The sequence below is a fragment of the Etheostoma cragini genome, chromosome 12 (assembly GCF_013103735.1).
Source record: "Etheostoma cragini isolate CJK2018 chromosome 12, CSU_Ecrag_1.0, whole genome shotgun sequence".
Lineage (NCBI taxonomy): Eukaryota > Metazoa > Chordata > Actinopteri > Perciformes > Percidae > Etheostoma > Etheostoma cragini.
Window position 1 is genome coordinate 23,453,453 of NC_048418.1, and position 13,693 is coordinate 23,467,145.

General features: G+C 41.1%; 2 protein-coding genes across 4 annotated transcripts in view; one reads left to right on the plus strand and one right to left on the minus strand.

Moving 5' to 3' along the window:
• The window catches only part of zgc:85843 (uncharacterized protein LOC405880 homolog), a 4,856-nt gene extending 2,549 nt beyond the window's left edge, over positions 1-2,307 (plus strand). The window contains exons 4-10 of one of the 2 annotated variants that reach the window (XM_034888151.1): positions 272-375; positions 457-539; positions 612-736; positions 885-986; positions 1,092-1,184; positions 1,272-1,391; positions 1,470-2,307. In XM_034888151.1, the coding sequence (XP_034744042.1) occupies positions 272-375; positions 457-539; positions 612-736; positions 885-986; positions 1,092-1,184; positions 1,272-1,391; positions 1,470-1,679 (837 nt within the window). In that variant the 3' untranslated portion in view covers positions 1,680-2,307. Of the gene's footprint in view, positions 1-271; positions 376-456; positions 540-611; positions 737-884; positions 987-1,091; positions 1,189-1,271; positions 1,392-1,469 lie in introns of both variants that reach the window. The other variant, XM_034888150.1, reaches the window with a different exon arrangement.
• A 3,692-nt stretch (positions 2,308-5,999) lies between these two features.
• The window catches only part of LOC117954388 (neurocan core protein-like), a 45,826-nt gene continuing 38,132 nt past the window's right edge, over positions 6,000-13,693 (minus strand). For both annotated transcript variants that reach the window (XM_034888146.1, XM_034888144.1), the window contains 7 exons: positions 12,143-12,256; positions 9,844-9,895; positions 9,557-9,663; positions 9,287-9,369; positions 8,653-8,797; positions 7,559-7,741; positions 6,000-6,162 (listed from right to left, as the gene is read on the minus strand). In XM_034888146.1, coding sequence (XP_034744037.1) covers positions 6,044-6,162; positions 7,559-7,741; positions 8,653-8,797; positions 9,287-9,369; positions 9,557-9,663; positions 9,844-9,895; positions 12,143-12,256 — 803 coding nt within the window. In that variant the 3' untranslated portion in view covers positions 6,000-6,043. The remainder of the gene's footprint in view (positions 6,163-7,558; positions 7,742-8,652; positions 8,798-9,286; positions 9,370-9,556; positions 9,664-9,843; positions 9,896-12,142; positions 12,257-13,693) is intronic.

Below are 13,693 nucleotides of genomic sequence, written 5' to 3' on the forward strand. Positions count from 1 at the left end.
TTTAACATAGGGGGGTGTATACTTATGCCCCTGTATTTTAACATAGGGTGGTGTATACTTATGCCCCCTGTATTTTAAGGAAGAGCATTTATTTATGTACAATGTATTGTTCATTCACAAAGAAAATTGGTGTCCTTAAAGGTTGGATTTTCCTAAATTTTTTCATTTAAGCCAATCATTATATTCCTCCTTAAATCAATTTCAGCATGGGTGTGTAAACTTATTCTAGCCACTGTATGTGTCAAAAGTCAAAGTTATGCGGTCTGTTCAGGGTGAGCCTCATCTAAGAACCGCCTACGCTGTGATGACGTCTTACTGGGAAGGTGTCGTTCACTTGCTCCTCTTCCTCACCATCATCCACCGCATGTTCAAAGGGTAAGCTGTGACATCACCATCAGAAACCCGTCCGCTATGTGTTCAGGGAGTCCTCTAATGATGGATACCCTGTCCCCGCAGGAAGTCCTATCGTAGCCTGGGGCTGCTGTGGGCCGGATCCTCCATCGGCCATCAAATTGTACACATCCCCGGAGTGGTTATTGGTAAGAGCTGCCTATGGATTCATCACCTGTCACCTTGCATCTGTTTATGTTACTGACGTCTAGTCTGTGCAGGTAAATACGGGTCCAACATTCAACCAGCCTTTTGGAGGAATGTCCCCTTCTTCTTGGTGCCTTTCTGGGCGGCCTCGCTGCTATTTAGCCGACCCAGAGAGATGCCAGTCGTAACAGCAGACAAGGTAAATATCTGCAGATGAGACATTGACAATATTCTGTATATCTAGAGAAGTGCTGTCCAACCATTTTTTCTTTTAAGATTGTCTAATTTGAGCTATTGTCAGAGGAGGAATGTTTTTAAAGTCAAAAAAACAGAATTGTGTCGACTAGATCATAGCAGAGCAGAAGAAAGGATTGCTGTCTCGACCTGTAGACCTGCTTCTGTCTCTTCTGTTGCTTGGAGCGATGGCCTTCTCTGTTTTCAGAGGTTTTGTGAGTAAAACTGTTAATTTATCAAGTATTACTGCTGAATTTACTGAGACACAGGTCACATGTGTAGTATGGGTACCATAAGTGTCTCATCGTGCTCTGCTCCAGGTGGTGCTGGACTGTCCTCTGGACGCGTGTTTCACCTACGTCTACCAGTACGAGCCCTACCTTAAAGACCCTGTTGGCTTTCCAAGAGTTATGGTCAGTCCGGAGAAAAATACACCAGAGAAATTCAAATGTTCTGTACATTCTTGTTCAAAATAATAAGTGATCTTTTTGTTCCTGCAGATGCTGGTGTATCTTTTCTATGCTCTGCCCCTGCTGACTGTCTTCACCTATGGTCTGAAAACACCTGGATGCAGCTGGATGTTGGACTGGACCATCTTCTTAGCTGGGGCCATGGCTCAGGTAACTGTGATTATTATTGTTGCTTCAATTAATATTGACTATATATTGAATATTGACTTCCTCCTGCTGTTCTCTTAGACCCAGTGGTGCCATATCGGAGCATCTCTGCACTCCCGCACTCCCTTCACGTACCGGGTCCCAGCGGACAAATGGTGGCCTTTTATCACCCTCAATGTGCTGCTGGCTGCTGTGCCGGCTCTGCTGGCCCTGCGCTGCCACAACAACCCCACTTATTTCCTGAAACCTGTTCCCGAGGGACAGACCAACAACGAAAAGAAGAAAAACTAGACTAGACTGCACACCAGCCACGGACTGTTGAGGAATACTTCACCGCTGTGCTGAGGCTAATGTTTTCTGAGGACTCTCTTTGGCGCACAAACTGTATTAAACACACATTATCAACTTTAACTCAGATGAAATCTTAAAAAACAGTCAGAAATTAGTCACCTTGCGCAGCAGCAGCAGCACTCCCTGCATGAACTATTGGACTCTGATAAGAAGGCTGTTGATTGAGTTGTGGACTGTGATCAGATTTCCGGTGACTCGTGTAGATAACCAGTTGGTAGTTTCCCTAAATAAGACTATTAACATGGATCATACAGTTTGGCAACGCATTACTGGAGCGTAACAGTCATCTTTTTGTGGGCAGAAATCCACACTACAGCTGGAAGTTGGTTTCTACTGACCTTAAATTCAGGTTTAATTGTTTAAAACAGTGTAGAAGACTCAATGAATGCTTAAAATGCAATTAAACTAAAAGTTGAGGACAAGTTAGATAATAGCAGATGCTGTTCAAATGGAGAATTTGATGGGGCCCTGTATTGTGTCAAAAAATGTGATGACATTCATTCTGTCACCGGGCAGCAACCAACAATCACATTCTTAATTATTTAATCATTTGGTCTGGAAAATAATGCATCATAATTTCAAAAAGCTCATGGTGACATTGTTTTGTCTAATTTCCAGCTCAAAACCCCAAAGACATTCAGTTTACAATGTCTGAAAAAAAGCTGAAACCAGAGAATATTTGGTGTATTTGCTTGATAAGTGACTTAAATGACTGATTATTGAAAATAACTGTGTCCGGCAACTAATTAAATCATCAATTTTTACTATGGTTCCGACTGCATCTTAGAGTGATTTTCCATGTTTTTATGTTCCACTTTATTTTGTACAATAAAAACAGATGGAGCACTGAATTGGGCTTGTTTTTGTGTTCATGGGAAACAGATTATTTGAGCTAGATGTTGGCTGAAAAAAAAGTTGATCATAAAACCGAGCAGTTTTCTGGAGGATTGTCTCATCAGATGTCAATATTGTCTCTGGTTAGTTATGTCATTGAGTCCTGTGAGGTGAACTTCTGGGCCAGCTAACTCTGCTGCAGTTGGCAAACTGATAAGAGAACGTGATGCATTACGCGTCAGTAAACTGTCCGTGTAATTCTCTCGTGGTGGATCAATCCTCTTTTCTCATCAGTTGTGGGCTGAGGTTCACCCTTTGTGTTTAAAAGTCAGTGTTTTAAAATGGAGGATTATAATGTTTTTAGATGCGGTGACCTGAAATTAGATTTTGGTCAACAATTTAACACATTTTCCTAATAGAATGTTGTCACAGTAGAGGAAAGAAAAGTAAAAGAAAAATCATTTTAGGCCCCATGCAAGTAGTTTTAAGTGAATACAAACATACAGTAATTGCTTAATTATACATCAAAAGAAATATTCTAAACCCAAGATTTTAGGAAAAGTTTTCACATCCCCCATACGGGGCCAAAAGAGCTTCCTGGACTTTCAGACAAGAGTGTAGGATTGAGTGTGATATGGCAATGGGGTTATATATTTATTTATTTGATAAGGACAATGCACATTGATGAACGTTTCTGTAAATGCACCTGTGTTAGCCAATTGGCTATTTTTCAACTGTAGTCCTACCTAGGATGCATGTCTTTTATGGTGGGAAGAAACCGGAGCACTCGGAGAAAACCTGAACCTGCAAACTGCACACAGATGAACCCGAAACAACCCGGATTCAAACCAAGAACCTTCTTGTTGTGAGGCAGAAGTGCTAAGCCACTTAGCCACGTGCTGCCTGGATTGCGACTGACTAAATGCTCTTAGCGGTCAGGTAACATAGAAATGCAAAAGATGCAAAGAGCTCGTGTTTGGTTTGTCCATTCTGGGCTACTGTAGAAACATGGCAGTGCAACATGGCAGGCTCCATGGAAGAGGACCCGCTCCTTATGTAGATTTCAAGGGCCCATTTTAAGATAATGAAAACTGTTTTTAGTTTCAGGAGGTCATACACTAATGGAAACAAAATAAACAATCTAAATAATATATTACATTTCTGCCAATATGTCCCCCTAAATTCTACACACTGCTGCTTAAAAATCCTTGCTATTGCCCTAATTATATCCAGTTTAGACAGAAGTGGAAAGCCATAGATGGATGTTTGTGGTTGAACTTCAGTATCAGATTAAAATCAAACTGTAATTCACCAGAAGAAAATGGAATGGGTATTTTCACATCAGGGATTCTGTTTTTCTTTTTCGACAAACGGTCTTTTACTCACCTGGTGGGCCATCAGTCTCTCTCTTACAATATTCTGCTCACAGGCACAACACAGATGAGAAAATTGCCTTGTGGACTCAACAGGATAAAACTATTGCTCGCTGTGTAGTGCAATATAGCGAGCAGCAAAGCTCAGAAAGATAAAGCCCAAATAAAATGGCTTGATCGAGTTCCATCTGCCGGGGTACCAAGGTGACACGAAAGAAACAATCTCTAAACACAACAGCACTTTCTTGTCTGAAAGTAATGGATTATAGGATCCGTACACACTACAGTAAAACACAACTCCAGTATACAGTCGTGCTAGTGGCTCTAAGTAAGGCTACTTCGGCACGGTGGTGCTAAACGCTAATATTAGCATGCTAACATGCTCACAACGAATGCTAATATTTACCATGTACCATGTACAATGAACACCCCAGGATATAAAAAACACATTTTAATGAGGGCACAGTGTTGAAACTGGTGAAGCAGAGAAAGTTTGTAAAACACGTTTTTATTAACAATGATCTAAAAAAAGACACATCTGAAGATTTTAAAGACTCTATTTGTCCGTTGTTTGTTTCTAAAGAAACACGTACAGTGCAGGATAAGCTCGCAGATATTTTCAATTTACATTAGCTGTTTAGGTTAAATTGCTAATGTTAACTAGCATGTTAGTTAGCAGTAATTAGCCTGTGTCTATGTTATCTCCTAACATATACCTACCTCTCCGTCTCTGCTGATTGGGAATGATTGAGATTTCTCTTGCACAGCTACCAGAAGACTTACAACTTTCAGACACGTTGCTCACGTCACATCTAGTATCCTTTACTGGTCTCCTTCCAGAACAACGGGATCTGTTTGTCCATTTCTGTAACTGTCTATGCATAAGTATGAATCAATATGTGGCAGTAGGGAAAAAGTTAAGGAACCACCAAAGTTATAATTCATACTGTGGGGAACCTGAATCAGTGACAATCCATCCAATAGCCTTTTAATAAGTAGCACTAAAGGAAAGTCAAGACATCATCAAAGTCGTTTCATCTTCTGGGGACCATGAATAGAGAACTGCAGGGTTCACGTATTTATGTGGGTAAACCTCGGCGTTAGCATCGCTCCGGTTCTCTAGACAAAAATCAAATGAAATGTTTCTGTTTGAATTTTAGAAAATAAGCTCTGTGACAAACAGATTTAGTAGTTAAGCTAACGTCAGTCTATTACCATCCAACCTCAGAGCCTTTAGCTTGAATTAAAAAAAACAGTCAGAAACGTTGTTGTTCATTTTTTTCAATTTATTAAGAATGGAATACAACAGCAGGACAAAAAGTCATAAGAACACCAAAAAAGTGGATGACCGGTCAAATATCAAAGGGACCAAAGACAAAAAAAATGTAACATTCTACCCATCATGTAAATACAGCCGTGCAAAGTTTCCAAGTATTTAGCAATTCAGATACAATCAAGTGGTTATCTCAAGAAAGTATAATCCCATCCACACTATCTATTTCAGTGGGACAAATTTATTAGTGCTTATGAGGAGGAGGGGGGGGGGGCTATTTCATTAGACAAGGTCCAGCTGTTGATCAGGGATCAGCCAATAATAAACACCACAAATACAATACATAGATTAGAGGCAATCAAATGATTAGTTTATTGTTCATTGTTCATTGTTGGACTTATATACTGGTATAGAAAACTGATGTTACATCGGCTTTTTGAAGTATAAGTAAAAAAAGAAAGCATATTCACTAGCAAACAATTCATAATAAATAGTAACATAGCACAAAAACGTAGAAAATATTAGAAAAAAGCATGTCAGTAGAACAAAACAGACTTTACAGAGTTACTGAGAATGATATGTTAGGTGAGGATCAAGAGTTAGTGTTAGTTAGTGTTCGCATGGACCTTTAAAGGAAGCAGGGTGAAAACAAAAAGAAGCATCAAATCACCCAGAGATAGGTGGTTGTGGAAATAAACTGTATGTTAGAGTAAGAAAACCGTAATAATCAGGAGGAATAAAGCCAAACGGAGCATGGTTAGAAGCAGGAAAAAGTAGTGGGCCACGGTTAGCACCTAGGCTTTGCAGATGTTATATTATTTGGTTCAGTAGTAGCTGTGTGCGTCCTCTCTGGCCTTGTGTCCCTCTCCGCCGTGTCTCCTGTGGCCGCGGCGTTCGTTGTGCTGATTGCGATGGTGGCGTCGGTACCGGTGAGAGCGCCGGGCTAAAAGTGGAAGGAAACAAACAAGTTTCTGTTGAACATGTACTGTAGTAGATACACAGCTGTCATCAGGTTATTTCTTTCTTTAACCCTTGTATGGTATTCGGGTCAAATTGACCCATTTTAAATTTTTACAAGAAGAATTTTTTCTACCTGAAAATCAACGTCCTTAACTTATTTTCTGTGATAAACATGTATTCCTGACTCAATTCAGGAAATGATTCTGGATATGACCACTTATGTTTTTTCCATTGTGGATTTTCACACAAAATAGTACTTCACCCTTGTGTTGTCTTCCCGTCAACCATAAAAAAAAAGAAGTTTTGGTCACTTTTTCAATGTTGTGCGTGCTTTTTAAAATGTTTTTGGTGTTTTGGGTGTTTTTTTTGACATTTTTAACATTTTCTAAGCTTATTTCGACGGCCCATTTTTCTGACAAAAAAAAGAAATGAACTGAAAACCAAATTGACCCAAGGACAACATGAAAGGTTAATGTAAATGGGCTGTAAATAATCACATTATTATTATTTTTTTTAAATTGTGGCGATATATGTACTGGCAATCTATGTAAAGGTAGTCACGCAACCAATCACAATCATCTAAACGCTGGACGCAATGACGGCGCCTCTGCAAAATAACCTCGGGAAGGAAATTATGGCGGAACATCCGTTCAAAAGTTGTTTAAGTCGTGCAACAGAAAACGACAGACACGACAGATGATCTCGCTAGTGGTCTGAAAAGAAAGGTGACGGACATCCGGCCGAAAATGAGAGGCGTCCGGCGGAATTCCCGGCGGCACCTGAACATTCCAGGAAGTGGAATGTCGTCGAAATAGAGCAACGTGAAGATGACACTCAAATATATCGTGCTGTTTTACCACTGCAAAGTCTTGCTAGTTCAACTGGACATGAACCAGGAACGTTGGTTGGTGTCCTAACCCCCAGAGCACAGGGGCACCCCTGTTTGTCTTCAATTGTCCTCTTACATTGACTTTATTGTAATTTCTGTGGTTAGAAGGAATGAATCCTATTTTACTCCTGCAACTAACTGTATTGTAAGTTGAAGTATGGCAGTAAAAGGTTATCAGATGACTCAGAAATTGATAACAATTGTAGCTCATTTGTTAGAGCAGGCGCACGTATTTTGAGGGTTAGTCCTCAATGCAGCGGACGTGGGTTCAACTCCGACCTGCAGCCCTTTGCTGCATGTCATTCACCCCTCTCTTTTCCCTTTCACATCCTCGTCTGTCCTGTTAAATTAAAGGCCTAAAATGCCTAAAAAAATTATCTTAAAAAAATGAAATTGATTGAAATACTGATAATCCTTGACCTCTAACCAGTTGGTGTAAGAGAGCCTTTACATACATGACACATGACAAAGGTTTAAGGTAGACACTCACACTTTGTGCAGATGATCCTGGGTCTTTCCCAGCTCCCGTCCGCCCGGCAACGAGCAGTGGGGATGTGACGCTGGAAGAAGCCCTCAGAGCACTGGTAGCGTACCACTGCATGGATGTCGTAGTGGGATCTCCGCCGACCTATCAAATGGGCGTTCTCCACTGCGGGCGGGGTCCCACACAACACTGGCAAAAACAATATGAATCATACAGGACACATCAGATGAAGGTTGGCATGTATCCAGTGTCTTTTTCACATTAATCTAGAGATGTATATGTTGCCAAAAGTCCAAAATTGTATGACTCTCCATTAAGAAATACCCAATATGATAGTGTAAACTTCCACTTATTAAGCATTGGTTAAGTATAAATACTCTTACTACAGCAAAAGAGAGTGTCAATAGACATGTTGTCTGGAGTAGGCAGGGAGCCCAGCCAAACCACAGAGCCATGAGACCACAGCTCGACAAACAAACCCCCCTAAACGACTTAATCCTCTTCTCCATGTCCTCCTCCATCTTTGTCCTTCCTTTTCTAACTCCGCCTGACCGTCCTCCGTTTCTCCAGCGTGTCTGTCCTAGTCTTTGGCTTTTTCTTTGCATCCTACAAGCTCATTCGCTGCATTCACGTTCAGTTCCGTTGAGTCAAGGCAAGGCAGTAACTGACAATAACGGCAACTAACGGTTCTGCTGTCTGGACAAGCATAAGTGAGCCCAGAGGAGGGAGAGAGAGAGAGAGAGAGAGAGAGAGAGAGAGACAGCAATAATAGCAAGATTGAGATCGATGTTGCTCTCATAAAATCAATATCAGTTTGGGACCGAATCGCAACTTTCACTTTACTTTGTGAATGAATGTTTGTGGTGAATTTTTTTGGGAGCGTCTGCCCAGTGACCTTCAATTGAGAAAACGTGCACAGAAAACTAGAAGTGGTGATGATCAATGATGACTAACAGGTGGCCAGCTGGTCCGCAATAACACACAAGCAACCGATTGTTAGAAGAGAAAACCTCTCCTGATTAATTGATTTAGCTTAGATTTGATCATATGCACGTTTGCTGTGCTGCTTGGTTACAGTGGGTCCAGCAGCAGTACAGTACCTGTGCCTTTCTTGCAGATGTAGGGCAGGTTGTAGTTGCAGGGCACGTCGTTCCACTTGCCGTCCTCATGGGCAATTGTGACCACGCAGTCCTCCCCCCCCGCGAAGAAGTTATCCGGCTGGCTCTCCCTCCAGTTCTCATAGACCTGCACAACAGCGAAACAACAGAATCCAGCTGCAGTTGCTTTCAGTGGCCGGCACTAGTGACTGTAACTCTTCTCGCTCGCTAAAAGCAAAGATGAAACCTTTCAGATGAATGCCATTTGCAAGATAACACATGAGATCTTGCACTTAAATGGGGACAGAAATGATGAAAAGATTGGAAGAGGATTGCTTTCTATGAGCAATGAGTCCTTAACGAATGCAAAACTTTGTAAGAACAAGAGTTGTTTTTTACGGGTCTGCACTCTTCTAACTGTTTTTTCAGAATTTTAGATCTTTTAGAACAGCCCATTTTAGGATTGAACAACATTTGAATAATAGATATGTCTCCTGACGTTGGAAGGCTGCTTTTTTTTGAATGTACAGTAAAACCTTAAATCAATAAATTGAGTTCAATACAAGCAAATTTTAGGGACTTAAAAGTGGAGTTTGAGATTCTCACATAGTAGCTCAGTTCATAACTGATCACTGACCAGATCGTTGCTGTCAGTCCACTGGAAGTCTTCCTCCACCGTGCGGTCATTCAGACCGATCCAGGCGTTGTCATGACCCAGACCTGAAAAAAACAACAGTACAACACATTCTTTTTGTAAAAACTCACTGATACATATCTCAAATCTATTTAAAGAGACACAAACATTTCAGTACATTCAGAGAAAGTCATTGAATTTGTGTCTTGTGTGTTGGGTATTTGTACAAGTGTGTTATGTGTAGGTTTGTTTATGACAGAAATACACACACACCATTGATAAACTCCTGCTCTGTAGCCGAGATGACGCTACTTAGGTGGGCACTGTGCTCTCTGCAGTCTTTCTCCGCGTCCTCCCAGGTGTGTCTGTGGTTGAAGTACCTGTGGGACAACAAAGTAAAAGGGGAAATGAAAATACATATTTTATACATACCACGACAAGACAAGTTTAAATGGTGATGCGAGAAGATAACTCCAAGGTATAAAAGACAAATGCATAAGGCACCTGTGTTTGCAAGTTAATATATGTGAGTAAAGACATTTTTTCATCATATTTTTTACCTGTAGCAGTGGCCGTGGAACTTCCTCCAACCGTGCTCGCAGCCTTCTACGTCTGTGAAGATGAAGAGAAAAGAGGAGGGGGTATGAGAGACACTTAAATGGGTTTTTTGAAGGGCACCTGAAAGCATCGTTACTGTAAGTGCAGGAACACAAAGTAAGATAAAATGGTCTGGTAAGATGGGAGGAGAGAGGAAGCGTTTTTTTTACCAAGCGTGTAACCCATTTGGCAAATAAAGACAAAAATATATGACTGTGGCATCTTGAGAGGCTAAATACACGAACTGTAATCATACAGGCTCGTTTTCAATTCACAGCACATGTGGCCCTCTCCCTGCACTATTAGTATTCATTAATAACACCACAGACCGTGGATTCATTTATAACTGCAAAGGTTAGATATTCATTTGTTCTCATTACTACTAGTGCACGACGTGCACACACACACACACACACACACACACACAAACACACACACAAACACACACAAGGAGGACAGATCCGGAGCTGCTTAAAACCAGTGAGATGATGAATCAGCGAGTGGGTGCACGTTGGCATGAGTGTGTAGTATGGGGGGGAGTGTGTCTGTGCCTGCCACACAAACACATGGCATGAGTGTGTGGCATGGGGGGGGGAGCAGAGACTCACAAGTGTGTGTGTGCCTCCTGCCACACAGACACACTTGTGAGTCTTATCTCATGAGACCACATGAGTCTCCTTATTTTTTGTATTACGGGCTGCCGGCCCCGTCTTGTTGGGTTGATTGCTGCCGTAAGCTTCTTTGATGACATCCCACTAATCTTGATTTGGCTACTTTGATATCAGATTGACTGCATCTAATTATTTTACACCCAGCCAGTTCATTGCTAGCGCTGCCTGCATGGTTTATATTTAGCCACAAAGCCATCCGCCTGATGGTTTTCACCGGCTTGTTTCTCTGCCTCCCCATCCTTGGTTATATATAGTTACTTAATTAGTTGCTTTACTTTAGCTTAGCATAAAGACTGGACACCTGGAAGAGCAACAGCTAGCCAGGTGCTGTCCAAAAATAACAAAATCCCTGAACCAGCACTTCTAAAGCCTCACTGACTCTCGGCAAGACAGCGAGAATAGGTTTTCTTTGGCTTTTTCGTGATTTGACACATTTTATGTGTGTTATTGATTTATATTAAAGACAAAGGGGATGGAGGGGAATGTGTGCATAAAGTGTATCAACTAATCTAAGACCCTTTAATTGGAATAATAGGAAACCCGTTATTTCCTATTCTTTCTGGAGATTCATTTTGAGGTGTCCATGCACAACTCACTATTGTCAGATGTTAGTGCGTAACTTTTTGATATTAATGAACATCCGTTAAATTCAAGCCGTTGCCAAATGAGTTGATACAAAGCTAATTAAGACTATCAGCTCCTCTAAACTCACTAAACTGTATTTCTCACTACGTTTAGGAACTAGTGTTGTAATTACCTCTTCTGTAGAGTCCATTATATTCTTTTAATCCTCTTTGTCCTCCTTGGCTACTAGCAACTGTTGAGCAGGGGGTGTGGGGGGAAGACTTGTTTCATATGGACGCGCAGACAGTTTTTTTGTCATTGCTTAGAATGACAACAGCACTATAGCTTTGACTTTTGAGACTTTACTGGGCTCAGTTCATCTTTAAATGTATTTATTTCAATTGTCCTTCATACCTGTAACAGTTTTTGGTTCCATGTAGATCTTCATATCCACTCACACATACACAATATCATTTTTCTTTTTCTTCCCCTAGAATTCTCAAAGAAGTTGGACGCAGATCATTCTAATATATCCTCATATAGATATATATATAAATATATATATATATATAATTCCGATTAGAATACAACTGGGTGTGTGCGTGATATAGGGTGAGCAAGCTGTCTGTATCTGTGTATTTGGAATGTGGTTGTTATGTAACACTGTTTTGTTTGTATGTATAAGGATGTATTTCTGTGTACAGGTCCCCCTCAAAAAGGAGATGCTACATGTCAATCCTTCCGATCCTTCCAATAAATTCAAGAACGTTGAAGATTGACTGAAAACTGTGCAAATACTATCTGATGCTCGGGAAACAGTGTGACACAGACAGATGCACTGTGTCTGACAGCTGCTGAGATTGTGATACCGTGTTGTGACATACAGCTGTAGCAGACCAGATCAGCACAGTTTGCAACAAACCTTTTCCTGCAAGTATCAGATGACCGGGAATCTTAACAAGTTCACCGCTGTGGTTGCACACACAGCCATGTCCTGGATTCGTCCATGCAGTATTTACACTCTCACCTTTCTCACACGTGTCTCCTCCATAGCTGGGCAGGCAAAGGCAGAGGAACGAATCAATCTTGTCGATGCAGGTGCCCCCGTTTTCACACGGCTCGGACTGGCAGTCATCAACATCTGTGAGGAGGAGAAGGAATTTCAAATACAGACGCAAGACAAGCTGGTCAATAGTCCTGGGATAAGCAGTTAAAAGTGTCCATGTTGATGAGTACAGTATCATACAACAGGGTATGAGGAGAATACAGACTCGTATACTCCTTATTACATTCCTCATTGCCCTCATTCTCTCACTGAGTAAGCACTTCAAGTGTAAGTACATCCTTCTTTATGCATTTAGAGCGTAAGTTTGACTCGACGCATGCCTAATGTCTTCTTTTGTCTCTTATCCGTTGTCTACTTTTACAAAAAGGCGGCACGAGGGAGAAATAACACGTTGCATTGATTTTTCCTTTAAAGTAGTTAAACTGTAGACATACATTTAGACAGCAGAGAGGATGAACCTGACCAGAGGATTTGTGTGCAAGCCCTTATTTTGGCAGCCACCCACCCTGTCTAAGAAGCCTTAAGCAGCAACAGATACCCTACCAGCTCCAGGGCTGCAGTACTACTCTCCTCCCTAACCTCTCAGTGGGGGAACATAAGGAACATTTCTCCACAGGGATCAATAAAATATCACTTAATCACTGTAAATCGAGGGCACGTAATCTTCTTTCACCACTGTGTGTGTGTGTGTGTGTGTGCTTGTGTGTATGTGTGTGTGACAGATACCCCAGGACTGCAGAAATCTATTAAAACTCACAGTGAGAGCACAAAAAGAAAGCGTCTTATGAATTCACTTCAAAGTAGCTCCTCACATCTTAACATTTACTAAGTTTCTAGCAAAAAGCTGAAAAGACTACCAAAAAAGATGAGTGGCTATAAAGTGTATAAATGTGTCAGACAGACCAAAATAGAATGACCTTTAGCTTTCACTTCAGATTGTTGTCATTAGACACACCGAGGGATGGTTGCAATAGCAAGGATTAATGCCTAATCTGGATTAAATTGTGGTTTACCATTAAAGAGTGTTGAAGATTTCTAGAGTGGGCCTAAGTAAGTCTTTTTAATCTTTTCTAAAATCCAATTTTCTCATTCGCTTTAAGCTTAAACTTCAGTTTGATCTAACTTTGATCTGACAGCAGAGGCCGTCTCTCTGTTTAGACAAATGACAACTGAGGTGGATTTTTGTAGAACAGATGTAGTAAGATTTATGCTAATGCGTTTTCCCTCCAACAAGCTCACAGTTGTGCGATCAATCAAACAACGTTGTTTGTCTATAAGATCAAATAGCAGATCAAGAGCATACTAGCCTCAGAGTTTTTCAAATGTCACTTTGACATCTTGCCTAGCTTTGACTAGATGCCTGTCCCCTGAACACACTGTAAAAAACATCTCCTCACTATCTGCTAGCTGCCTGTCCCCGGAACACACTGTAAGAAACATCTCCTCGCTATCTGCTAGCTGCCTGTCCCCAGAACACACTGTAAAAAACATCTCCTCACTATCTGCTAGCTG